General features: G+C 28.6%; 2 protein-coding genes across 5 annotated transcripts; one reads left to right on the top strand and one right to left on the bottom strand.

Annotated features, from left to right (window-relative positions):
- Window positions 1–1,993: 1,993 nt before the first annotated feature.
- Window positions 1,994–13,427, top strand: LOC142320837 (ankyrin repeat domain-containing protein 61-like). 4 transcript variants are annotated; one of them, XR_012755481.1, is made up of 5 exons: window positions 1,994–2,273; window positions 5,477–5,664; window positions 7,556–7,823; window positions 9,679–9,900; window positions 13,169–13,427. XR_012755481.1 is itself a non-coding variant. In XM_075358812.1 (4 exons), exons 1-3 carry the CDS (start codon window positions 2,076–2,078, stop codon window positions 7,686–7,688), a joined length of 519 nt encoding a protein of 172 aa, XP_075214927.1. In that variant the 5' UTR covers window positions 1,994–2,075; the 3' UTR covers window positions 7,689–7,722; window positions 9,679–9,723. The 4 variants fall into 4 exon arrangements, 1 of the variants encoding a protein (XP_075214927.1); XR_012755483.1 differs by lacking the exon at window positions 7,556–7,823; XR_012755482.1 differs by lacking the exons at window positions 9,679–9,900; window positions 13,169–13,427 and adding an exon at window positions 7,912–7,955.
- Window positions 13,428–15,194: 1,767 nt separating this feature from the next.
- On the bottom strand, window positions 15,195–26,904 carry LOC142320790 (general transcription and DNA repair factor IIH helicase/translocase subunit XPB-like). Its single transcript, XM_075358770.1, has 4 exons — window positions 26,821–26,904; window positions 25,149–25,271; window positions 22,690–22,863; window positions 15,195–15,325 (listed from the first exon to the last, which is right to left on the bottom strand). Exons 2-4 carry the CDS (start codon window positions 25,159–25,161, stop codon window positions 15,195–15,197), a joined length of 318 nt encoding a protein of 105 aa, XP_075214885.1. The 5' UTR covers window positions 25,162–25,271; window positions 26,821–26,904.
- Between the last annotated feature and the right edge of the window lie 292 nt (window positions 26,905–27,196).

Raw genomic sequence — 27,196 nt, 5'->3', positions numbered from 1 at the left:
AAGAACTAGGACCGTCGCCTGCACTTTTACTTTACTTAGAAAGCTGTACAAAGATTTTCAAGATATTTCTCAATTAAATATATTGTGTTACAACAGAAAATTAAGTCGGGACTATATACCAATACTTTTGTATACTTTTGATTTTTTAGCGGTCCTGATTTTCAGGGCTTAAAAACTGATGCGCATTAATTTCATTTGTGCGATTCATCTGGAAAGGGTCATTATCAGGTATTATTATTTTCTCATCAGATTTCCTACCACAATGTGAAAGTTCCTATCAGTCAGTGGCTTACTGAATCTTTATAGACAAGAAAAAAAAACATTCCTACTGCACCTTTTGCTCTATGTTAAGCTAATTCAGAGACTGCCACTGGATTGTTCCAGCTCTGCTTCTAGACAAGGCACTAGTGTTCTAATTAGGTTTGCTTAATTAAATGAACACAAACAATTAAAATCATGCATGCTGTTCATACTTGTTGTAAATAAATATTACCTTTCAAAACCCGATTTGAACACCTACATTGCAACCAGTGGTAGCAACACAACATTCAGAAATCCCAGCATCAATCTCTAAAGAAACAGAGTTCCACCCCTCAGTCATAACCTTGAATCTATTAAATTCTGCAATGTTTCTGCTAAAGTTTAACTCGCTGTATAATTTTTCCAGTTGGTTCTCCATTTGTGCAAACAGTTGGGTGGCTGCAAACTAACTAGATTACAATTGATCTGGCCAACAATTTTGAGAGTTTTTTAAGGTACGTCTCGCAGAAATGTTTGTACTAGTTCTCTCTCTATTACCTCACATTCAAATACTGTTTGGGAGGATTAGGTAGAGTAGAGGGCTCAAGTGAAAATTATTTGATGTTTTTTTTGTAGCATCTTCATATTATTTTTTAAAACCATTTTAATTAATTTATAGCATTATTGTTTAAACTTCAGTAGAATATTGCTCAGTCAAGTTTATATAAACTGACCATACCTTGGATAACTAAATGCTCAGGTAACAGCTTGGCCCCATTAATTTTGGTTTAAAAATAAATCTATGCTTAACATTTCCACAACTTATACTTATATTTTAAAATATTCTATTAGGCCAATAAAATAGCATTTTTAAGAAAACCATATATATATAGTTAATAGAGTATGACATTTAAAGTGAATATTTGAAAGTAAAAGTAAAAATTACTCTAAATAAAAGTAACAAAAATTTATTATTTTACATTAAATAACTTTAAAAATCATTTTAAACGTTGAAAGAAGTCCTTTTACGACCTTGTTCTGCCATTATTCCATGCTTCTATGCTGCAACATTACGCAGCCACCATAGTGTCAATGAAGAATCTTACTGCTTTTAAATATTTGAGGGTAAATTAAATTTTATATTTATTTATAAAATAAATAAATAAATAATTATTTATTTATTTTTTTATATTTATTTATTACATTGTTCTTTATAAAAATAAATTCTATTAGTTTGTAAATTATTTAATTAAAAAATAAACTTCAAATAGCATGGCAATTACACTATTTGATTTACTGATTTAAATAGTAATTTTTTAAAGACAAAAACATAATTTATTAAGGGGAAAATGTGTTAGAATTTCTGATTTTATAATTTCAACAACTGCAAACATACAGTTTTGTGGCTTAATGTATAATATTATCTTGTAGTTTAATCTGTATTAAACCACCAAACATTTCCTGATAATGTAAATAAAAAACCTCAGTGCAACCAAATACCAACCACTTCTTATCTAAATAAACCTATTTAGCCATAAAATATCACAGTTATTCAGTGTTAAGGTGTATTTCTTTTAAACCTATCTAAACTTTTATGATAAGCATTTATTTCTTGCGGTATAATATTTTCATTCTGATGAAAATATTTATCTTTTTATTAGCACCAAATATCTGTATTTGGTGCTAATAAAAAGTTTTATTTAGTTTATATTAATTTTATTATTTAATTTTAAGTCTATTATGTTATAAAAAATCAAAAATAGCAAAATGAATTTTTACAAAACAACTATGGGTGAAGGGTAAAGACTGATAAATGTGAAATTGTTGCAAGATTAATGACTGCAATACATTGCTCCAGTTATAATGAAGTAAAAAATGTTCTCGATTTTTCTAGAACATGTGGTAATAGTGAATTAATTGTAAATTGTCATTGTGGGGCAATGAAGGTACGACCATTGCAACTAGCATCATCTTTAAAAAATCAGCAGGATGCAGCTAATATTGTTAAATTACTTTTAGATCATGGTGCTAAGGTAAGTGAAATAAATTTTTATAATGTCATATATATTACTAAATTATGTTGTATTAGCAACTGTAATCTTTCTTAAACTGAGGGTGAAAATGGGAAATTTTTTCTACAATAGATTATGTATTAGCCGGTAAAACTTTACAATTGAAAATAATTGTTTAGCCCAATAAGTTAACATATTGTCACTTGCCAGCCAAAACTTCCCAAAATAAGCAAAAAACATCAAATAATGTTACTAATTTGAATATAGTACAATATTTTAAGGTGTGGTTTTATGGAAGTGTAAACACTAATAATCTTTAAATATGATTTTGACCGTTACAAACTTCTTAAAATAATTAACTCATAAATTACTTTTTTATCACGTAGGTAGTTTTGATCATATCTTGATTGGTATGGTAGTAAAAGATTATATATTGAACAATAGGAGGTAGTACTGAATATTTATTGAGATACTGTGATTGATATCTGAATATAAATAAATATTTTTAATTTATTTAAAATAAACCAAAAAAAAACACAAATAAACATTTTAAAAGTTGAAAAAACTGACAATAAAGTAGTTGTTTTCCTGGTATTGATTATTTATTTTTACTTAGTGAAAAATAACACATGAAAAAAGTTTTGAAAAATCAATATTTTTTTACTTTTTTCTGCTCCCTCACCCACAAAATCACCTCCTAAAGAAAATTTGTTAATTTGTCTACGTTTACTACAATAAATGAGGAGATTAAAAAAATTCCACTGAAAATGTACAACCGATAAAAAATTATCTAAGATTTGTTTTTTTGGTGGGTGGGGGTAAATTATGATAAAATTTTATCGTAAATTAAAAGTTTAAATAAACAAAAAAAGGTTTTAAAAAATCAATATTCTTAAACTTTGATCAGCTCCCCTACCTCCAATATTGTCCTCTACATATTTTTTTTTGGGTCATTTGAACTAATACTACTACACCTTTTTCTTTTCTTTTTTCCTGTTTAGCCCCCGGTAACTACCGTTCAGATAATACTTCAGAGGATGATATGTATGAGTGCAAATGAAGTGTAGTCTTGTACAGTCTCAACATAACCACCAAAGAACACCGGTATCCACGATCTAGTATTCAAATCCGTGTAAAAATAATTGGCTTTACTAGGACTTGAACGCTGGAACTCTCGACTTCCAAATCAGCTGATTTGGGAAGAAGTGTTCACCATTAGACCAACCCGGCGGGTAATACTACTACACCTAGGAAGACAAAAAAAATTGGGTTAAAAAATATGCAATAAATAAAAATAGCTTTTTTGATTTCTGAAGAAGGGAAGAATTTGGCGGGGCAACATTTTTTTTTTAAAGACGGTAGTTAAGCATGTATGCATGTACTGAGCAAGGTGGTGTTATGTTTGCAAAATTTTAAGAAAATTGACCCCAAAGAAACCCCACTTCCTGGAGATATTGACCCCAAAAATTTTACCAATAAATTGCTCATTAACACGAGTCTGTGCCAAATTTCATCAAAATCACTTTAGTCAAATTTTATTTGGCCCACCAGGCTGGTCTAGTAGTTAACACGTCACAAATCAGTTGTTTAACAGCCGAAAATCAGCTGTTAAAGCTGATTTACCAAAAAGGTAAAAACAAACAGTGATCAGTTGTTTGTTTTATTTAACAGTTATTTTATTATTTAACAGCTGATTTTCAGCTGTTAAACAACTGAACTGTTTGTTTTTACCTTTTTGTTTGTTTTATATGGCTTATTTTCTAATATATACACTTCCTTTAGTGTCTAACGAAAATAATGATTGTTTAACAATCGAAATGGCAATTTAGTGTTAGATTTGATAATAAATGTTTATAAATAGTTTATAAATATTATATTTATATTTATAAATATCATAATCATATTTCTTAATTTACATTATTAATGTTAACAGTTAGCATTGTTATATATACCTTTTTTGTTATAATTGTTGAATAATATGCCATCTTGGTTCAATACCTCCTTAGGTTTAATTCTAGATATTTTATTATTTGCTGGTTCATCAAATAAATAAAAATCTTTATTTCATTTTTAATAACAACTATAAAAGAGAAATTCACAGAAAAAAGGATAAGCAAAACAGAAGTTCAACAGCAAAAAGTCGTATCTGAATTTAATTCAAAATTCATGAAAACAGTAATTATAAAAGAAACAAAAAGAAAAGTAGCACATAGAATAATAAAACTTATTTATATAAATTGGTAGATAACTTCAGAAAAAAAAAAGGAATAATGATCATGGTTGAAGCATAATTAAAATGGGGGTTATGATAATGATGTGGGGAGATAGGCCCTCAGCTTAATGACTTCTAACCTTGCCGGGGTAAAAGTATGGTAGTATATTACACCAAACATGTGATCGATTGTAAATTCTATGCGATACATAGTGGCATTAAACCCCCCCCCTCCCACACCATAGCTAATATATATATAAAAAACTTAAAGACTAAAACAAAACTTAAACATTATAAAACTGTAGTTCAGCCAGAAGTCACCTACGGAAGCGAGACCCTTTTCAGAATCACTCAGAAAAACCGAATCGATAAAATTCTCTCTTAAAAGTTTTGGAGGGAGACCTACTGAATAAATTTCATTAATATATCATTACCTTCCCTCCTGTTTCACCAACTAAACACAGAATTGAGTAATGTGAATTTGTACTCTTCAAGGAAGGTTTCAACCAATGAGGCCAATGATTCAAGAGTTTCAAACTACGGTCAACTGAAATTTTCTAACAAGTTTTAATTCTGTTCTATGCGCTTATTGATACAACGGATGGTTTGATTTCATATTTAAGTTAATCAACCCTACCTACAAACTAAATCATATCTAAACACCTACTACAGACAATTACTAGAAATCAGTGCATGCTCTTTATGAAGAGACATTTTTTATTTACAATATATTTACTCTTTCTTTACTTTGCTATTAAGATATTGGTTTCTATTAAAAAAAAAATTCATATGTTTTTTTATCACATTCAAAGATTGTGCTACACATTAAAAGAATAACGATAAATTAATTAAAACATTTTGTAATGAAATGTAATATTTGTGTGGCTGCATGCCAATATTTAGGTTATTTATCTTTTATAAATTTTAAAATTAAAAAAGGAAAAACTATGATAGTGAAATTTAGTTACTACCTATCAGTAATTCTATGATATTTGTATCTTTTATTTTATAGCTGCCAGTGCCAGTGGGGGGTTGTACACCATTACATGAAGCAGTAAAAGGTGGACATATTACATGTGTTAAAATACTATTGGAAAAAGATGCAAATGTAAATGCATCAGATGAAAATAGTCTAAGCCCTTTATTATTGGCAAGTGCAGAGGTAACATCTGGCAATAACAAAATTTTAAGCATTGAAAGGTATTATTTTTATGGAATATTATTTATACAATTTAAATTAAACATTTTATTTATTTTTTATTATTCAGCAGTTTGTATTCCCAGTTGCAGAATAAAGTATAACAACGGTAAAAAAAAGTTCAGCATTGTTAAAAATAATTATACAATTATTTAAATTTTAAACAGATCCAGGTGAATCATCAACAAATTGGGTTAATCAATCTTTCAAAATTGCCTATTAGATAACAAAAAGAAACATGTACGTAATCTAGTATGAGATATAGATTGATTCTGAAAATAATACAATTGTTCTCAATGATAATAAGCATTACATTCTTGGTCCACTAGGGAAAAATTGGATTGAGTGATCCAATGCCTTCTTCATAAAACAAATGTACTATGACACATCAGTAAGACTAGGGAAAAAATTCACATGATATTCAGCTCTACAAATGATATCTTCACTCTGTTCATAATTGTAGTGGGAATGATAATCATTATATTGCCAGGAGGTAACTCTGATGGAGCAACTGATACTATACGTGGTTTACATAGTCATCCGTAACCATTGACCAGAGATGTCAGTATGACAGAAAACATCATACAAACAGAACACTGATAATTCAACATAAACAATTAATTATTAAATTCAACATTGACAATCCTTTATACATATACTAGTGTTCAAAAAGTGATTTAAATTTTGGGAAAATGAGCAAGTTAAAATAGTCGTTAAGATTAGCCTCCATTATGTAATTCACATAAATGAATACAATGTTGCATGCTTTTAAACATATATTGTAATGTTTGTTGAGGAATTGCAGTGACATGTCATTCAGTTTTGCTCTGCAATTCAGGGATGGTGAGAGAATGACTTTTGTATGTAACATCCTTAAGGTATCCCCACAAGAAAAAGTCAGGAAGGAATAAATCAGGAGACCATGGGGGCCAAAATCCCTTTGAAATCACTTGTCCAAAAAAACACTGATGAAATTCATAGTGTTATTGGCGTAGCATTGTTCTGCTGAAACTACATGTACTCTAGCTGGTCTGCAGGAATAGATTTTACGAATTGCTGCACTTTCTGTATGTAGCACTCAGTGTTCATTGAGCCATGAAAGAATGTCATGAAGATTCGCTATGTGACATTGCAATTGCATGCCAAACACCCACTTTTTGTCTGTGCAAAGGAGACTCGTGCAGCTGATGTGGATTTTCTGTACACCAAACAGGTGAATTCTGTGTATTGATGTATCTATCGAGGTGTAACTGTGCTTCATCAGACCATTGATCGAGTTCTTCCCCACCTGGTGGAACCATCAGCCACGTCAACTATAATTGGCATACAGTGCCTGGACATGCTTGAACATTATCTTATGCCACAATTACAACAGGGTATGGGCACAGAATTCATTTTTCAGCAAGATGCTACGCTACCACATTATCATTATGCAGTTGTCCCATTTCTCAATGGCAAAGTGGCGACTTTGATTGAATGTGGTGGAACAATTTCCTGACCACTATGATCGCCTGATTTAACTCCAGTAGAGTTTTCTGTATGGAATTACATTAAAGGCAGAATGTTTGTTCCCCTGCTTCCAGGAAATGTTGACGAGCTGTGGTACCAAATAACAAACAGTCGCCACCATAGATCCAAGACATGCTTCATAGGATTTGGCAGGAAACTGATTACAGATGGGACATCTGCCGTGTTACAAAAGGTAGCCATATTGAACATTTATAAATGTAACTTGAAGATATAATGTATTTAGTGTTCTGTCAAACATTTCTGTAAGTTATTTACTTTTTTTATTATTAAAGGTTACTTTTATATAACTAATTTAGAAATACTCTGTATATACATTCAGTACCATGCAGTATCATGACCTCACAGTTATTTATTTTGTTTCAGATATGAGAATATCGTGAATCAATTAGTTTCAAAAGGCGCTTATGTTAACATGACTAATGAAATTACAAAATGTACTCCATTGCATTATTCGGTAGAAATCGGTTCAGTTACAGCAACCACCATCCTTATCTAAAAAGGTGCTAGTATTAGCTCTACAGAAGAAAACGGTGAGACATGTTTGCATGTTTCAGCTAAATTCGGCAACATTGATGTTCTTCGTGTTATCTTAATGAATGACTGTAAAAATATTATTAATTATCCTGACAAGGTCAGCATCTTACATTCTCTATTTAAATCCTTTTTTTTGTTTTTAATTCATATATTCCAATAATTTTACTGGTATTTTTTTTTTTTAGATATGATCACATGTAACTTTGGCAGATATGGATTTAGAATGTGGTCAAACAATTTCTTGATTTAGAATAAAATATTTAACATATAAATGGTACTAAACATATACTATTAAATGTATATACTATTAATGTATTCATTACTTATGAATAAATATGTGATGAAAAAGCATTCATCATTCATAAATGTACTCATTATTGATCTACTTATAAAAAAAAAAATACATCAAAAGCATGCATAATTAAGTAGTCAGAAAATAGTTCATGAATTAAAAAAAATCTGGATTCAATATGGCCCTAGGAAAAGCAAAATAAAGCAGACCATTCAAAAGAAAAAAAATACAATACCAAACAAACATAATGCTCCTAGAATATAAACTGATCTGCTCACACTGCTTAAGTAAGACATCGTTCAAATGGAATTCAGCTTTAATAAAAAATAAAATAAGCGTTTAAGGTCTCCATGGTAACATATAATCAACATTTGCTGACTGTCTTGTAGACCGCTGATCACAAATCCACTAACATTAAGAACAACCTTGTTTTAAACATGCAAAACTGCATTTATATTTTAATACTCATTATGAAATAAATAAACATACATAACAATAATATAAGTGTAATAGATCCAGTTCAATTCCATTACTATTTTTGATCACATTTTAAATGTTAGGATATTGATATTCATGATTTTATTGTATTTTAAAAAACAACCATACATTTTATTTTAAAATGAAAAATTATAAAAATGTTACCTGTATATTATAAGAGAATTTAACTTAGGTCAAAATCTAGCTCAGATACAATTAAGGTTTCTGTAACTTTTACCTTAAAATAAAGTGAACTGTATACTATTTTTAAAATGTTTTCATTTCCTAAACATTTGTTGACCTAATTTAGAAATTCCATGATTCTCTTGTTGGAAGTAAAATAAAGCAATTTCTTCTTCATTTAATTGACCGATAAAGAATTAATGATTTCATTGTAATAACATTTTGAGTACTGTATTCTGAAAAAAATTGTTTGATTACCTGCTTATATGATATAACATGCCAAACCTCAGTTTTTCATTGTGTAATGGTCATTCAAAGATCTGGCAAGAATTATTTACAGTCCACATCTGATTGTTGACATGGCTCGATAAATGAAACCATGTTTCATCTGAAAAAACCGTCACATGAAGATTGTCTTCTTTTTTATTAAATGTTTATTTAGTGCTCTGTGCGTACTACTCCTTGAGATTTCTGTTTGTCGAGCCAATTTTCTGGTAGAGTTGTTGGGACTTTCAGCTATGCGATTACAAATACCATCTAACGTTTTCTTTGTAGGATAGATGGTCTTCTGTACTCGAGTGCATCATTGACGTATCCACTTTCTTGGAACTTATTTTTAATTTTCACACAGCATTATGATATGAAACAACAATGTCTGGTAACTTCTGATAAAACATCTCGTTCATACATTCTGTATACTCATTACCACAACAAAATATATTTTCAATAAAAAGATGCAATCTTCAAGCAAGCTAAAACACTGTCACAATGGAAACAAAAGCTTCAGCAATTATAGAAATAAAAAATATAGTCAACAATGAAAATGCAAAATAACCAAGTATAAAGTAAACTGTTTCATTAGTGACAATATCAAATAACAAATAAATTGTATCTTAGTGATTAAGATCCAGGTACACTTCAGTTTAAGTCCACAGTTACATTTGGCAGACTGTAAAATATATTTCATTATACATCTTATATGTCTTTCAATGTTTTGTAGGAAGGTTATACACCAATGCATAGAGCAGCATTCAGTGGCAACAAGGAGTGTCTAAATATCTTATTAAATAATGGTGGTGATTTAACTGCTGAAACACATACTGGTCTCACTGTTGTTAATGAAATATTTACATATTTGCCACGTCCTGAAGATTTCTTGATCAAAATACTAGATTCTAAAATTACTCCAAATGATGTACCAATCAATGATCATAGATTTAAGGTAAAAAAATTATTCTTATTTTAAAAAAAAGTTATTTTAAGCTTATCAATGATTTATTTATTTTACATAAAAATTCTTAATTAGTTCATGAATTTTTTAAAAAACCTTGTTTTAAACAAAACAGACACGTCATGCCAAAAGGTTCTGTGTATGAACCTAAAATTCACAGAATGGGGATGAATGGATCAAGAGTAATGGGAAAGGGTTGTTTTTTTGGGGGGGAGCATTAGATAACCCGACTTTACCTGATAGAATCTTGATCAAATCCTTATATCAAGAAGTGCTGGTATTAGACTTGCACTCAAAGAATTGATAATAAAGAAGGGATCAAGGGTTAGGAAAAGAAACGGTGAAAAAGGATGATCTTCCAATCTTGATAACTTTATCTTTTTGATAATCTGAGGGTGAGATTTGATTAAGATAATGGTTACATCAATGACCAGCATGTAACTACCATCAAGTAACCAGTATAAATTGATTATTTCTGATCAATGAGCGAGTCATTGTGACCTATAAATAACTGATTTACAGAATTAAAAAACTAATGGATTATTCAATGTGTAATGAACAAGACGGCAGCCAAATTACAGTAGTAGTAAATCCTAAAAATTATTAAACATCAGTACAGTTCACTCAATTATTCATAACGCTCCGCATATAAAAAAAAAAAAAACTGTAAACAATAATAAGCAAGATAAATTCCAAACAGTTTATCATATAGAAATCAAACTTCATGCTTTTGGCTACCTTAATTTCTGATAAAAGAAATGAATCTTTTTAGAGTGTAATTACTTATAATGAGGCCTTGATCCATCATTATGAGCTGGAATCCAAACGACGTAGCATGAACAAATTCCTGAATTTGGCAGTGAGGAATTTCAACTCAATTTCTGATGAAAAGAATGAAATTTTTAAAGTATAACTTATATGAGGCCTTGATCCATCATTATGAGCCAGAATACAATCAAGATAGCATGACCACAAGTATCTCAATTTGGCAGCAAGGAAAAAATTCAAGACCGACAGTCAACCGATTAAAGTGATCCCAAAGAAAATTTTCTGAGATTATATGTTTGCAACATCTCCCACAAATTAAAAAGAAGCAGTTTTTATGTCAAATGTTCTCACCTATTTTATCTAAAAAATTAACATTCTTTACAATTTTTCATAATGATTAATAATTGGCACTGACATTAAATTTTTAAGACTAGGCACTCTGTGACTGTGACTGAACATTAATGTATGACTATTTTTTAAAATGTGTTGCGTTTCAATAAGACCACATTCTTGTTGATTCTGTAAAAAAAAAATGTGTTCTTATCTTTATCTGTGTGGATAATGATTTTAATTATCAATCCCTACAGTGAACACATTGAAGATCAATTTTGGAGAGCAGAACATCTGCATTTTAGTGGGCTTGGCACACTTGCTGATGTACATGTGCAAAAAAAGAGCGAACAGGAAATCACTTCACACCTGATTTTCTTTTGCAGACTTGGCATTGTATGCTTGTTACACTGAAAATAGTTATGTGGTTTCAAGAGCAACTTGGATTTCTTGTCGTGTTGTTTACAACCTGTTTGGTTATATTACCTAAAGTATATACTGGTTTTAAAGAAAACTTTTTTCATATTTTAATGCAAAATAAAATAATCGTTTTGTATTTCAAATGAAGTTTATTTGATCAAATATGTACTGTTATGATTGACCACCTTTTGCCAATTTTTAAGTAAAATCATAACCCCTTAGTTGTAGAATTTTTTTGTTTCTGAACGAAAAACTCTGAAAAGGGATTTTCACAGCCCTTTTTTGAAGCCAATTTTTTATGTTTAGAGAGTTCTCAGAACGTAACAAATAGTAGTCTGACAGGGCAAGGTCATGACTATGAAATAGGTGCGTTAAAACTTCCTGGCCAAGCTCTCTCAATTTTCAATACGTCACCAAAGATGGAAGATTCCAAATTTCCTACAGATCAGTTTTGACTGCTTGGAGTAATTTTTCCAGTTATTAACAGAGGTTAAAATCAATCATTTAACCGAGCAGGAGCAGTTCATACTGAACAGTTCCTTTCAGATCCCACTACACATACATAGAATCACTTTTCTGGGCTTTATTACTGTTTGTGGAGTTTCACATCGCTTCGCCAGATGTTTTCCAAACATTTTTGTTGTGTGTGATGCATTTTTCATCGCCTGTAATTTCATCGCCTTAAAAAATGGTTTGACTTTATTCCAGTTTAGCAACGATTTGTAATGGAAATTTAATCCATTAAATTTTTCATTGTTAAATAATGTAGCACTCAAACATCACATTGTTTTTTAGTTCCATTCAATCTTCTGGTTTAAAACTGTTTTGTAGTCTATGTTTATTCATCATTGATATCATGTCTGTTAATGTGTCAACTCTAAATGATTTCATTGAATTTTTCAGAACAAGGTGCATCATCAAAATTTCCAAACTGAAAATGTTTGAACTAGTTTTGTGCCATACATACTGATCACATACATAAATGTCACAAGTTATTCTTGTAGCCTGAGTCATATTCTTCGCTTGTTTATAAAATTTCAAAATTTATTGAATTTTTTCTTTATTTTCAAGTTGCGATAACTGAAATAAATAAACTAATATAATTATAACCTTTCTAAAAATACTTAGTGTTATGTCACCTTTCAAAACCACACATGTTATTATATTTGATTAATATTACCAGCTATATGATCCTAAAGCCATCTACCAGGAAAATATGAAGAAGGGTTTTTCCCAACTCCAATATTCAGTCTGTAAGACGCATAGTAATGGTTTTAAAGAGATGAATCTTTTCAGTAGTATTAAATTTTGAGTAGATGCCATTTATTTTTTTGCATTTTCTTTACATTTTAATTGTTTTTAAATGCTACTTACAGATATATTTTGTATACAATTTTTTGAATCATGATTTTTTCGTAAATATTTTCTGTAACTATTTCTCACATATAATTTAGTATTTTTTAATTTTTTGCAGTATTTGGAATGTATTTATGCGTTCTGTGTATGAATCGAGTTAAAATTACTGGTTTTGTTTCCCTAAAGATGATTTGAAAATCATGATACTGTTGCAGCTTTCTTGAAAAACTCTGGTCTGATATTTTTCTTTTTAATAGATACATTAATGTTTTATTCTGATATAATTATACATATTAAATTCATGAGCAGTTTATTATGTTTAACAAATTGTTTTCTTAGGAAAAGATTCAAATAATTTTTCTACTTTTTTTATTTTTTCCAACAGATAACCCTTGATTTTGACATCTTAATACAAAAAAATAACATGAAGCAAAAATCAATGGTGTCTGTCATTATTATCAGAAAAACTTAAGATAATACAACATCCTTTAATAGAAGCATTCATATTTTTAAAATGGAGAAAAATAAAACAAATATTTTCAGTCTTGTATATGGCACACGTTTGTTTTGTAATTATATTAACAGCATATACTTATGCTCTGGTTCATCGTGGTGAGAAAAGCGAAGAATTTAGTGACATCTTTTCTATAGTAAGTTAACTTTATGAAGTAAATAATTTGAAAAAATTAACATTTTTTGATGTTTTGTGTAAACAATTTAGTTAGAGGTAATCTGTTATTGTAATTTTTCAGTTAATGGACTGAATTTCACAATATGTTTCTCCTTACTGAAAAATAATTTTTCTTAATAATTTTTTTGTTTGATTTTATTGCATTATTATAATAGAACTTGCATACAACAATAAAAATACGATTCTAATCCTAAATAAAGTACAAACATATAAGTCAAACAGACCCTGTGTCTGTTAAATACATAGTCACTGTGAGATTTCAGCAAAGCAGAGAATTGACAACCCTCTCAAATATTAGCAGAATATCCCAGTTATTGTAGTAGAACGCTACATACAATGATGGCAATGGCACCGATTTCAATAAATTCAGTTGTGCACATAGCTTCCTTCCCACAAGTTGAGGGAAGCAGCAGATGTCCCTGTACAATCACCATCCATAATATAAATATTAGCATCATTATAAGAATGATATTTCTATTATATACTTGAAAATAATCAACAACTGAACATCATATAGTACTCCTTCCATACTGACATTCCCCTGAATGCAGCTAACAGATATTTTTCATTGATATAACTCTTCGAACACCCACACTTTGTTCTGAGCCTCGGTCAGGACGTCATAATAGTATCAGCTAAGTTTCATCATCTATCACAATTCTGTTCATGTAGGGAGATTTCCCATTTTTCAAGGCAGCATGAAACACGACATGCCATCTGATCATCAATCAAGTTATATGGAATCAAAAGGGTATAAAATTTTCTAATTTGAAGATGATCTCGCAGAGTAGCAAGAACTGCTGGTGCATTAATTCCAGAGGACACCTCTATTTGGTGATAGGTAACATGTCTATTTGTCTCTAGCATTTTTCACATTGTAACAAAGTTTCCCTTAGTCATAGATGAAGACGGTCGACCTGACCTTGAAGACTCGAGGCCAAAATTTCCTCTTCAAACTCTTGGTATCACTTAAATATTGTTGTACGATTACGACAATTCTCTCAAACCACAGGAGTTATTTCCTGTAAGCACACTGATCAATATTTAACCCGCATGAAAAATTTCCTGGTATTCAGTTTTCAATCACATCAGTAATTTTTTTCACTAATGCAGCTAAAAAGCAAGTGACACTGAGACAGTGACTAGTGTGGCTAAAGTAGGGGTTGGTAGACTCCTGTCTATCAACCCTACGCAAACTTGTAACCACCTATGGTGGATATGTTCTGTCATATTGCAAAACTTTCCTAGTGCCCATTGTATAATATTTCATTACAGAAATTTGTTGCTTTTTATTATCTATTCTAATATTTCTTATGATTTTGATACATGTAAACTTATTGCAGTACAAGAGGCATTAGGCAGAATTTTTTTCTCTAAAACTAATGAACTTCACTATTTTCTTGTGGTCAACAAAACAACAGTATAACTCACAAGATTCAAGTATCGCCTGTATTTTAAGGAGCTTGATGTGCTGATTGTAGTAAACTAGACATGGGATTATTCCTAAAGATGACTTTTATCATTTTTGGAAGTCACACGATTGTCTGTAACCAATGTTTTTGCTTTTAACAACATACAGAAACTGAAATGGCTTTTTAACAAACATTGAAAATAAACATCACCTACAATCGTGTATAATTAATTGAATATAATTTATTGTAAATTTTAATTATTTTAATATTATTTTTTAAGATAATAGTAATTAATAACTAAATAAATATCAGATCAGGAAATTAAGATCTGCAATTTTGTCATCTTCTCGTAACAAAGTTGCAGTTAAACCCAATTTACAATGCGACTGAACTATGGTTAATACACGTCGAAACATTTTAGCAGGAATAGTATGTACCTCTGTAAAAAGAAAATATTTTTGCTATTAGCATTTTCTTTCAATATTAAAACAAAAATCAGTTAATGTCTAAAATAAGTTAAACAGATTGAAACTACTTAACATCTAGATGGATTCTGTAAAGAATACATGATAAACCTGATTACTAATAATACATTCTTTAAGGTTAAGAAACTCAAAATCCCTGACATTACCTTTTGATAATTTATTATTTATAAAGTGTAATAAGAATTATGTATCATTTATTTTCAGCACTTATATTTGTTTAAGCATTTTTAGTTTAACATTTTTATAGTTAGGCAAATTCTAACTAATTTTATATCAAAGTTCCTCCTGAATATACAGTACTATCTTATACATAAGTCTGATAAAAAAGGAAACTGGGTGAGATTGTTAGAACATGGTGAAAAACAATAGCAGTCCTGCTCATACAATAAACTTTTTTATCCAGTATCTTTTTCCTCATTTATTAACCGCAAAAATGTTTAAATAAAGACAAACTAATTAATCCTACTGAAAATCAAACTAAGAATCTCTACCATATCCAAAATTATTTCTTATCATAGTCTAAAAATCAAAGTTGTGGCCCAAAACCTCCTTGCTTGTAAATACCAGAATCTAGCTCTTATCAAGTTGTATCCAGGCAAGTTTTTATTTCTTCTCCTCTAACAAATTACTTAATTTTTATTAATATGTAATAAAAAACTTTTAATTTCAAATACAATTATATATTTTCCTTCCTAATGCAGTAACCTAAATCAGTAGGAATTATACACTACCATTTCACTCTGTGTCTTTCATTCACATTTCTCCTATCTCATCCACAGTTTAGTTAATCTTGCTTTTATATTTTTGTCAAACTGTCCAATTTATAATTTTTTTTTTAATCTAAATTTCCCAACACAGCATTCTCAAATGGAAGGGACAACTACCTCTTTCCTTAAGGAAATTATCATAGTAGTTAGTAAATTAAGTACAAGAATCTTCTGAACTTAAATTAATATTTTTAAGTAAGTATAACCTACTTCTAGAATCTAGAAAAAAAAATTTACGGTTTAAGAGAACAATCAGTTCAGTGAATAAATATTTCTAAGTCATTAAAACTAATTAAATGAGTCAATAATTAGTATTTTTTGACGGGAATTTTTAAAAGATTCTTTTTTTGATAAAAGAAATCATAAGGACAAGAATACAAATTCTTAAAAACTTAGAATTAATATGCAATACTATTATCAAAGTATAACTTTTACTAATGCTACCATCACCACATACTAAGTATAATATTTTAATAATTAAATATGAGCAACCTGATTTTATGATGTAGGAATTTATCAATTATATAGAATTTTTTATCAATCAAAAATATATTTAATGATCTTTGATTTCTATAGTGTTTTACTATACAAAATTCTAGAGAGTTTTGTATTAATTACACCTTAGCATGTGATATTGTGTTTGGAAATAATTTTAAACTTTTAATATGGATATTGATCTTGGTTGCTTGTATTTTTCATCAAATATAACTTCATTTTATAAATATACCTTCATTCTTTCTTAAGGTGAATGAATTTAAATAGATAACAATTTTATGTACAAGAGGGATTCAAATAAAAACAGGGATTTTCATGCTTTGCTCTTATAATGAATGCAAGGTAAACACGAGTCATAGAACAAACACTTGTATATAAGAACTTGACATCAATAGTGTTGACTACTCTTTTTCTTCTCTTCATAAGTTTTAATCATTATATCTGAACGAATAATAGTAATGTACAGAAATGTACTAAATTTTGTAGGAATCATTTTGTAATGTAGGAATCATTACATATGATTCATATAACACTAAAACATAAGTTTGAGAAGAAAGTCCGGAATATAGGAATGATGTTAGTCATTTTGTGATCATCAGGAAAGAAGTGAAAATGAATTACAAGCTCACCGCCCAAGAATCAAAGACAATAAAAAACAGACTGAACAGAAAACCTTATTTGAGAAAATCAGCAAGGGAAATCTCTGAAAAACTTACATGGTGGTAGTGATAGTGATAGTGAATAGTAACAGACCTCAAATTTAGCAAAGTGATTGAAGGTGAATTTGCACCTGCCTATTTGCAGCCTGAATCCAAAGAAAACAAGATTGGTTGTAATCACACAACTCTGCAGCAACATGAAAAGGTGAAAGATTTAAGTTTTCAAAAGAATAAGTCAAATGAAACATAGGTGCACTATCTCAAGCTAGTGAAAATGAGTAAGTATGCAGTCCTAATATGCAAGCTCACCTCTACCATGGAAATAACAAATTTTCAAATGAAAAAATAATAACATTTTCTTTTAGGTATTGCAGGAAATAATTTATCTTGACTTTCTTAAAAAAGGAACTACAACTGCACAGTACTATTCTGCAATTTGAAAAACAAAAAGAAGCCTGAAAATCATCTGTTTTCTGTCTGTCTCCTCCAGAACAATCTTCATCCTCAGATTACCACTTGATAACTATGGAAACTACAACAGCTCAAGTAGAATGTTCAGACCTCCCTTCCAACTTAGATTTACTGTTGTCGGGCTATCATCAATTTAACCATTAAAGAACATTTTGGGGTACATAAGATTTGAATAAAAAAATATTGACAATATATATGAACAGGTCAATATGTCTACTAAATGACTTTTCTTCTGACATCAAGAAGCTTAAAGAGTACTGGAACAAATGAATTATAATGATGGAAAATTACATTAAGATATAAGTGGGTATAAAATTTACATACAAAATTCTTACTTTTTAATCTCCTTGCTATATATAAACTTTGGAACTATTGCTAGACCTAATGATATAAATCTTGCTTATATAAGTCCAAGAAGAACACAGATCTAATAACTTTTACAATTTAAAGAATGTTTTCCTATTATAGCATAAGGAAGTAATAGACCTTTTAAGATAAATTAATATTTACTTCGTAACACAATAAAACCATGATAAACAGACATACTTAATTTTTTTTGTCGTTCAATCTCTTAATTTTCTTAAAGCATATATGCAGATGATATTTTACAAGTCATTTCCACGATAAATATTAATTTGCTAGTGACAACTCTTAAAAAAATTATGTATAACATTTTCATTTAGAGTACTGTTGATCTGTGTTATGTGAATTTATTCTGAAAATTCAATTAAACATGTCTTTTCCTTATTAAATATTAATTCACCTCTAATCAGACAGATGTCGGCTAAGTAAAATTATCTTGCACTACAATGAATGGGTAAAACCTTTTATATAACAGATGTATACATAATAGTACTGCCTGGTATTAAATAAATCCCCCCTTTATCTATATAAATCAAATTAAGTAGAAAATTGCACTAAGTGGATTGTATAATTCCACTTTAACAAAGCTAAAATCGGTAACCAGATTTTATTTTTAATCTTATTTTCAACACAATGTTTCCTGTTACTTAAATAACAATTAAATAACTTACATGTATTATCTGCAATTTAATCGCTCTTAATTTCTCTCTTAACATTAGAATGCAAAAGAAAACAGTTTATTAATATCAAAATATACAGAAAATATTCTTTTTCCAGTGTACACACATTAAAAATTTTTTCTGTAAACAAGACCGATACAGTCTACAGATTTTCCATTCTTCAAAAATTTGAAACCATTCTACTCCTTTGACAGGATTTTTCAACTCATTACACTTATTTAAGATACATTAAGACAACAAATATATTATTTTCAAAAATTATAGAATGTAATGAGAGAATACAGAAAGGTTTGTAATTACTGATTTCAGATTTTACTTTTAATTGGCTTTTAATTTTTTTTTAATTTGGCTTAATTTTTTATAATTCATTTTACTGTAATATTTAGTATTAAGAATTTGTAATCGCACAATTAGTAATTCAAAATCATATTTTCTACTACATTAGGAATTGATTTATTTATTAATAATAAAAAAATACGATAATACCACATGACTTCCTTGTACACCTGTTTAATTGCATATACACATTTTTTTTTAAATGAAAATACATAAAATTTTATTTCATTAATAACTTCTAATATTTTTTTATTTTTTTTATTGCTACTGTTGAATTATTATTTATTGTAAAAACATTTCTACAATCAGAGGTTAATAGATCAATATATTTAAATTAAAAAGAAAGTAAAAAAAGAAGATGACATCAGATTGAACCGATGTGCCGTCCCTTGTAAAATCCAAATATTTCATTATTTAAAATTTCATTTGGCTACAACTCTAGAACCAATGAAAATAAGTACCATTTATGACATATCATTGAAAAGTTCTCAATGAAAGCGTATTACTGTACTTAAGAAAAAATCCAAAATTCAGTTTTTTGGATTTTGGGCTTTTTTGGACACTTCTGGTCCAGTCGATTGCAATCAAAAGGGGAAGTGAACAACTAAATAAGTAACATCCTAAATCCAAAATTTCAACATCCTATGATTAATCATTTTTGAGTTATGCGAGATACATACGTACAAATGTCATGTTGAAACTAGTCAAAATGGATTTAGGGATGGTCAATATGGATATTTCTGTTGAAATCTGAAAACCAAATTTTTTTGCAATCACAACATTCCTTTACTTCATACAAGGAAGTAATAAAAAAGTTACTAAAGCCAAATTCAAATTAGAATTTGAATTAAGTTTCTTTAGTAAAAAAAAAAATTAATTCTGTATACTGATGTGTGTTAAGAAAACACAGTTAAAGTAATTTTAAAAATTAAAGTTTGAAAAATCAAAGTAGTTATGATGTTGGAAAGGTTAGGTGCAAAGATTAAGCTCAATGATTTTGAAAGGAATAGTACTACTCATTTGGTGTTGAAAAAACAATCAACATTTGAACAATTATTAAACAATAAGTTAAATCTAGAGCCATCAGACTACAAGTCAGGGGTACCTTTTACTACTAGTACAGTTTACACATACATTTTCATAAAAGATAATTTAAAAAAAAAATACTCAGCTAATTCATCCTTCTTAATAAGTAGTACCATTCACACTAATAATTGCATGCATGCCTATTACTAATTGCAAGACAATTAGCCTATTAGCCTATCTAAAATGATGTCTCTCTGTTTTTTTACAACTTCATTATTCCAAACCAGGTAGTATGCTTATGTAACTCCCTTATTATATTTACTATAATTCTCTGATACAAACGTTTTTTTGACTTCTTTTGACATTCAAAAATCTATTTCTACTAACTGCTAGATGATACTGGAATGTTTTGGAATTAACTGAACTACATAAAAGCATAAAAATACAGATAGAAGAGTAAAATATATCATTCAACAACTAGTTTTATGAATTTTGTTAAAGATTAATAAATTTTTTAAATATTACAACCTTCTACTCAGTAACAAGATTAAAAAAAAAATAACAAATTGTATAATGATGAATATTTCAAACAGTAACTTCTTTTACTATTATTTTCAATAAATCTCACATGTAGTCTGTCCAGAAGTGTTATCACAAGAAAATATGAAACATACAAAAAACACCCAGACAAAAAATCAAATTGGGTAATTTTTTAAAAGTTAAAATTGCCTCTATAAAAAGCAATTCAACAGTTTTATGCAACGCAGTAGAGAAAAATTTTTACTATACTGAAGACACCAAGGTAATGATAGGATTATAAGGATGAGTTCACTATCAGATTATATGAGATAATGTTCAAATTGCTATATGGGTGTACTATTTTATTACAAGATGTTTCTTGCATCAAAATCATTACTAACTAAAATAGACTGTTTTAAAATTTACCATTAAAGTAGGTAAATTTCATGAAAAGTAGGTAGGTTTTGCATCAAAATCATGGCTATCTGAAACGGATTATTTTAATTTCACCAAAAAAAAAAAAAGGAATGATGCGAACTCATATTTTCAATGAAATTTGTGAAAATGTGGATTGATTCTACGAAAATCCAGTTACCCAAAAGAAGTAAAGCAGCTTTCAAAGGGTAAAGTCTTGAAAAGAGTTTTTCAGTTAAGACCAAGACTTTTCAAGTACCTGAAAAATGAACAATCTAGTTACTCTGCACTACTGTCAAATTCTCTCTTTTTTGGACTGGCCTTCCAGTCTCTCCTGCCAGATTCTATGTATGTTTTCCCTGACTTCATTTTCTGCTCTCCCTAAAAACCTGTCAGTTCTATATCTGGCGATAAGGTCAATCGGTAACATTCCCAAGAGCATTCCCAAGGGCCTCGTAAGAAACAGTTCTATAGGCAGATACTACTCCCAGTAGTATCCCCCTGTGTGCTCTCTTCAACCTGTCTCTATTTCTGCTAGTAGTGAGAGCACAACTCCATGCCGGCACGGCATACATCATTGTTGACACTACGGTTGTCGCTAAAACTCTTCTTTTTGATGGCCGAGGAGCGCTCTGCTTTGACAAAATTATATTTAGGCATTTAGTCAGTTTCTCTGCACTCTGACAGACACTTAGTACCTGCTCAGTAAATCTGCAGTTTTTCTGTAAGATGACTCCAAGATATTTTAATACTGTTACTTCCTCAATATTATAGTCTCCAATTCGTATATCTACTGGCTGCAATACACGTTTTCCAGTGAATTTAATGTATTTACATTTTTCAATCGAAAGCTGCAATCCCCTATCAATGAGCCATCTACCAACTGTCTCTAATGCAGCGTTTGCCTTGTTTTTAACTTCATCGATCGTTCTGGCCTGCACAAGGATTGCCAGATCATCTGCGTATGCTATAATTTGTACACCCTCAGGAAATGTTCCTACATATACTATAACTACATATAAGTGCCACTTTTAATTGTCGCAAGTTTTATATCTGATATATGTATTCAAACTTCCTCCTACATTTATATCAAATTAAAAATTATGTTATTTAAAACCAAAAACAGGAAAGAAAACTAAAAAATATATTATACATAAGACTATTTATTTATCTGACTTCTGCATTCAGATAAGAAAAATTTAATCTTCATTTAAGTAGAATTTTCACAGCAGTAAGTATTTTTATTTTATATATATAATTCTTATTTAGTAACATAATAATAATATAATTCCTTAGATAATCCAGCCACAAGCGGACCATACAAATCATTTTTGTTAGTGACAAATGGTTATTATCTGAATTGAAAATAACTACATATTGATACGTAAAAATTTATTAAAATAAAATTAATACTAGTTCTTGGAAAATTAACTGTAATAATAAGCAATTATGTTTCAATAATGTAAACATTTATGCTGAAAATATTCATAATTTTATATTCTTTAACTAAACTGTCCAAAAATTGACAAAGTTCAGACATAAGTTTTATAAGAGAAAATAAAATTACAAAATCTAAATAAATACTCACCATCAAGTACCATTATACCCCACTCTTGATCTTGAAGCCACTTCATTGTCTGATCTGCTTCCCATGATCTTTTTTGTGTATGTGTTATCATTGAATATGTTGTTATTAATATACCACAACCCATTGGTTTATCTTTGGCTTCTGATGTAAATCGGCAAATCATACTGTCATCCGCTACACAAATAAAAATGAAATAAGTGATTAAAATTAAAAAAATATTGCTTTTATATAAATATTCATTTCTATATATTTATTCATATTTCATACATTAATTTATATAGTACAAGTTAAAACACCGGTTTCAAAATTTAGTGATGTATTAAACACATCTTACAATGTCTCGCATCTGTTGTAATATAAAAAAATAAGCAACCACATTTACATTTTCATTTTCACTGAATAATATTATCATATAACTTAAAATAAATAATAATTTGCTTTTTCATCTTTTTCAAGAAAATATACATTTAGATTTCAAATTCTGACATTTATTCTATTATAAAACAGTGACATACTTTTTTTAACACTTAAAGCTGAAAATTCAGAAAAAATGTGCGGCCTGGAAACCTAGACATATTTTACTTTTTAATAAAAATCAGAAATCTTTTAAATTATAGCTTACAGGGTGCCCTTGAAAACTAAAAATGCAATAGTAGTATTATATTATTTTTTATAAAAATTGGTTTACCTTACAACAAAGTTCATTTTTGAAAATTTTAATGAAAAAAAACAAAACAAAAAAATAATTACGAAGATTCACTGTCAAGTATAAAAAATATTTTAATTTAGTCACAATTATAATGTTTAATACAATAAAACTTAAAAATAGTGTTATACTCATGTATGGATAAAAAAGCTTTCTTCAATCTAAAAACAAATAAAAATTCATTTTCTGTTAACAAAAAAAAAAATAAATAAATAGTGCAATTTCAAAAAAGGATGTTTTGATATATTATCAGAAGAGTGTCAGCAGTATTGTTATAATAATTCCAAACAAAAAACGAGAAAATTTTACTTATTATAAAAATACTTAACATTAACTTATACATACTTAGTAAATATTATAAGCATTTACTTTTACTTTTTAATACTTTTTTTTTAAGTACTTTAATACTTAGTATTCAAATAATACTTCAGAAATTCATATTACGATCAACAAAGATGCAAGCAACTGAATGTAAAATTATTATTAACTGCCAGCTTGAATGTAATATATATGAAACTCATCAAACATAGATGTAACATTTGCTATCATTCACAGTTACAATGTTTATCAACTCATTATAAATAAAACAAAATAATAAACAAAAATAGAACAATATGTGTTGACCAAGAAAACAGAACTGAGAAAATGTATACTAAAAACATTATTTATCAATTTTTCAATATCTGCGTCAGATAAATTAATCATTCAAATTGGCACTTTTACAGTGTACAGACCAATCATCAATGGACGAATCTTTGATAGAAAATAACCAGGATATATTTTATTATAAATAAATACGGTTACATGAGATGTGCTTGAGTTTTGACTGGTAAGGTAAGCCCAATGAAAATTATTGGTAAATAAATAGGGGTTATTGAAGTTATTGGTAAATACTTAGTTATCATGTCTAATACATAAGTTTGTAAGACACGGTTTTTTATATATATAAAAAACCATGGTTTTTAAATATATATATATATAAAATCAATAGGGCTCAAGCCAACCATCACTTTTAATCATAGAATTATTCAGAGGACAAGAAAGAACCCACATGAATTCAACTCACCCAGAAAAACTCTTAAAAATTATCCTCAAAGATTAGAGGCTATCAAAATAAACTGAAAGAACCACACTATAAAAAGTTTTTATAGAGTATCTTGTTTTAATGAAAATTTGATTGAGATATTGGACTGTGCTTATTTTTGTGAGTAGGTCTGGTTTTATCTGGTTGGCTATTTTAACTTTAAAACAATCTTCTAAGGACTGAAAATCCTCTCATTTATACCAGGTAACTACAAAAACTTAACACATTGTTCCCAACAAAACAAGTTGTACTGTCCAACCACAAAACTTGAGTACAACAGAAAAAAATTAACATAATTTGGCTTGTATGTTAACTTATCAAATTTTATTTGATAATAAAATTATAAATAAATCATCCCAAGTCAAATTCAAAAGGTTTTACAAGATAAGCATTACTACTATTTTGTAAAATTGTAAAGCTATACTTCTTTAAAACAGTTTTATATATATAAAGCTGACATTGTTGGATCAAAGGTTTTATATATATATATATAAATATGCATATCAGGTTCAATTTTATATAATTATAACTGTAGAAAACTCAAAACTGAATTTCTCAAAAACAGATCATATGAGTCTGATAAAATTTTACTATGTTTACAGTTATATTAGATCTACAACTTTTTTCTTATTTTTTACAGCAATTTAATTAAACAAAAAAGTGCTTTACCAGTAGACCACATTTTAAATTGCTGCTTCCACTGTTAAACTGAAACACCACTGTTACATAATACTAATGCTCTTTTTCTAACTGTACAACAAGCAGTGACTCCAACAAGACTTTTACCAGCCCCTGTAATAAAAATAGTCACATTAAAATAATGAATTTATATCACAATAAAAACCCAATTAAAACATAAATCTTATAAAAGAAATAAGAGAACAGAACATATATGATTCCGAGTGTAATACTAAAAAAAAAATTGGAATACTTTCTACTTGACAAAAATGCATGTCAAGCATTTAAAACAGGAAACAAACCTTAAAATGAATACGTATAACTTACGCATGCATGAGTAAAGTCTAACAGTACAATATTTACCAGATGGCAATACTGTACCCAAATTTAACATATAGCAGCAACTGAAGTAACCTTGTCATGTTCTATTCTCAACATTTCATTATCCATTATTTTATGGTGTTGTATCAGCTATGTCATTATCCAAGAATGAACCTGTATTTATTGTAGAAATTATTTTATAGATAAATCTTCCAAATATGTGTGTTAAGTTAAGTTGATATTTCCTTAATTTTTTAATTCCTAATAAGTCAATAATATAAGTTTTAAGTTATAGTTATGTACGTAGAATCAATAGGGCTCAAGTCAACATCACTTTTAACCATAGAAGTTATTGAGGACGTGAAAGAACAATATAATTCAACTCACCCAGAAAAAATTATCCTTGCAGATTAATTTGTCAATAACTTTACTTTCAGAACTGCAAAAAGTTAATAAAACAACAGCGCTCATCATACTGAAGAATCATACCAAAAACTTTTTTTATAGAGTTTGCGTTTGATTTTAATTTTGTTTTAATAAAAATTTGATTGAGTTATTGGATTGTGCTTATTTTAGTGACTAGGTTTGATTTTACCTAGCTGGTTAATTGACCGGTTAACTGTCAAAACATTCTAAGGAGAAGTAAAAATCCTCTCACTTTTATAATACACTCTTAATTTTAAAGTCAAATTATCAAAATAAATTCTTGAATGTCATAATTCTCAACCTTTGAAACCAAATGTCCTTTCCCATTTCAACTACATCTTTAGTAATTTAATTTAACCAAAAACGTTTTACACTATGCTAACATCATTAAAATTCAATGTAAAGATTATTAGGCATGATGTTTCCAATCTTAATCTAAGAATTTTATGTAATAACAACATATTTAGTACTAATACAACTTTTCTAAGAATCATTTAGGGTAAGTGGATTTGTTTTAGAACCCTTAAATGAAATTACAAATGAAAACGTTTTATCCATAAAATATGCTTTGAAATATAGTTTTTATCCATAGAAGAATTAATTATATAAAGTTATGTTCGGTTATAACTCATAATCCTTCAAGTATTTATTATTTCAATAACCAATTACAATATTTTTCCCTTTTCAATTATACATTTTTATCACACAGTAATATGAAAAAAACTGTTTATATGTTACTGTGTTCATTAAATTTAAATCCTTCTAATTCAAATGATATACTGGAAACACATCAAATGTAATTGATTAAATAAAAGAATACATACACAAATACATTAAGAAAAAAAACTTATACTCAATTTATATTTTTCATTAATAACAGTGATTAAATTGTTAAATACATAAATAATATACATACCACATGGAAGGACTATGACTCCAGACCTCGCTCTACCATTGCCAAACATTTTACGAAGACTCTTTTCTTGGTATGGTCGCAAAACTGCAGATGGTTTCAAATCGATACTAATAAGTGAAACAAATAAAGCAATATAATTAAATATTTAATAACTGAATCGTACATTATCAATAAAACTGCTAATATTTGTTTTTTTTTTCTAATTTTTAGCCCAACTGGCTGCTATGGACAATGACCTCTGTTAAGACCAGTAAACAATTAAAAATGAACTGCAACTTCAACAGTTTAAGTTTGTTTGTTTGGAACTGCTTTAATAAGCAAGTTTAGAATTGACATTTATCTTACTTCAATAGCTATTTTCTTAAACATTTCATGT

Source organism: Lycorma delicatula, chromosome 3 (assembly GCF_047948215.1).
Source record: "Lycorma delicatula isolate Av1 chromosome 3, ASM4794821v1, whole genome shotgun sequence".
Taxonomy (NCBI): domain Eukaryota; kingdom Metazoa; phylum Arthropoda; class Insecta; order Hemiptera; family Fulgoridae; genus Lycorma; species Lycorma delicatula.
This window is presented reverse-complemented; position numbering and strand designations above follow the sequence as displayed.

Coding starts and splice junctions, on each gene's coding strand:
- LOC142320790 (XM_075358770.1), bottom strand. Junction 15,326..22,689: donor GGGTATAATGGTACTTGATG/GTGAGTATTTAT, acceptor TTCTTTTTACAG/AGGTACATACTATTCCTGCT.
- LOC142320837 (XM_075358812.1), top strand. CDS start 2,076: ATGACTGCAATACATTGCTCCAGTTATAATGAAGTAAAAAATGTTCTC. Junction 2,274..5,476: donor TTTTAGATCATGGTGCTAAG/GTAAGTGAAATA, acceptor TTTATTTTATAG/CTGCCAGTGCCAGTGGGGGG. Junction 5,665..7,555: donor AAAATTTTAAGCATTGAAAG/GTATTATTTTTA, acceptor ATTTTGTTTCAG/ATATGAGAATATCGTGAATC.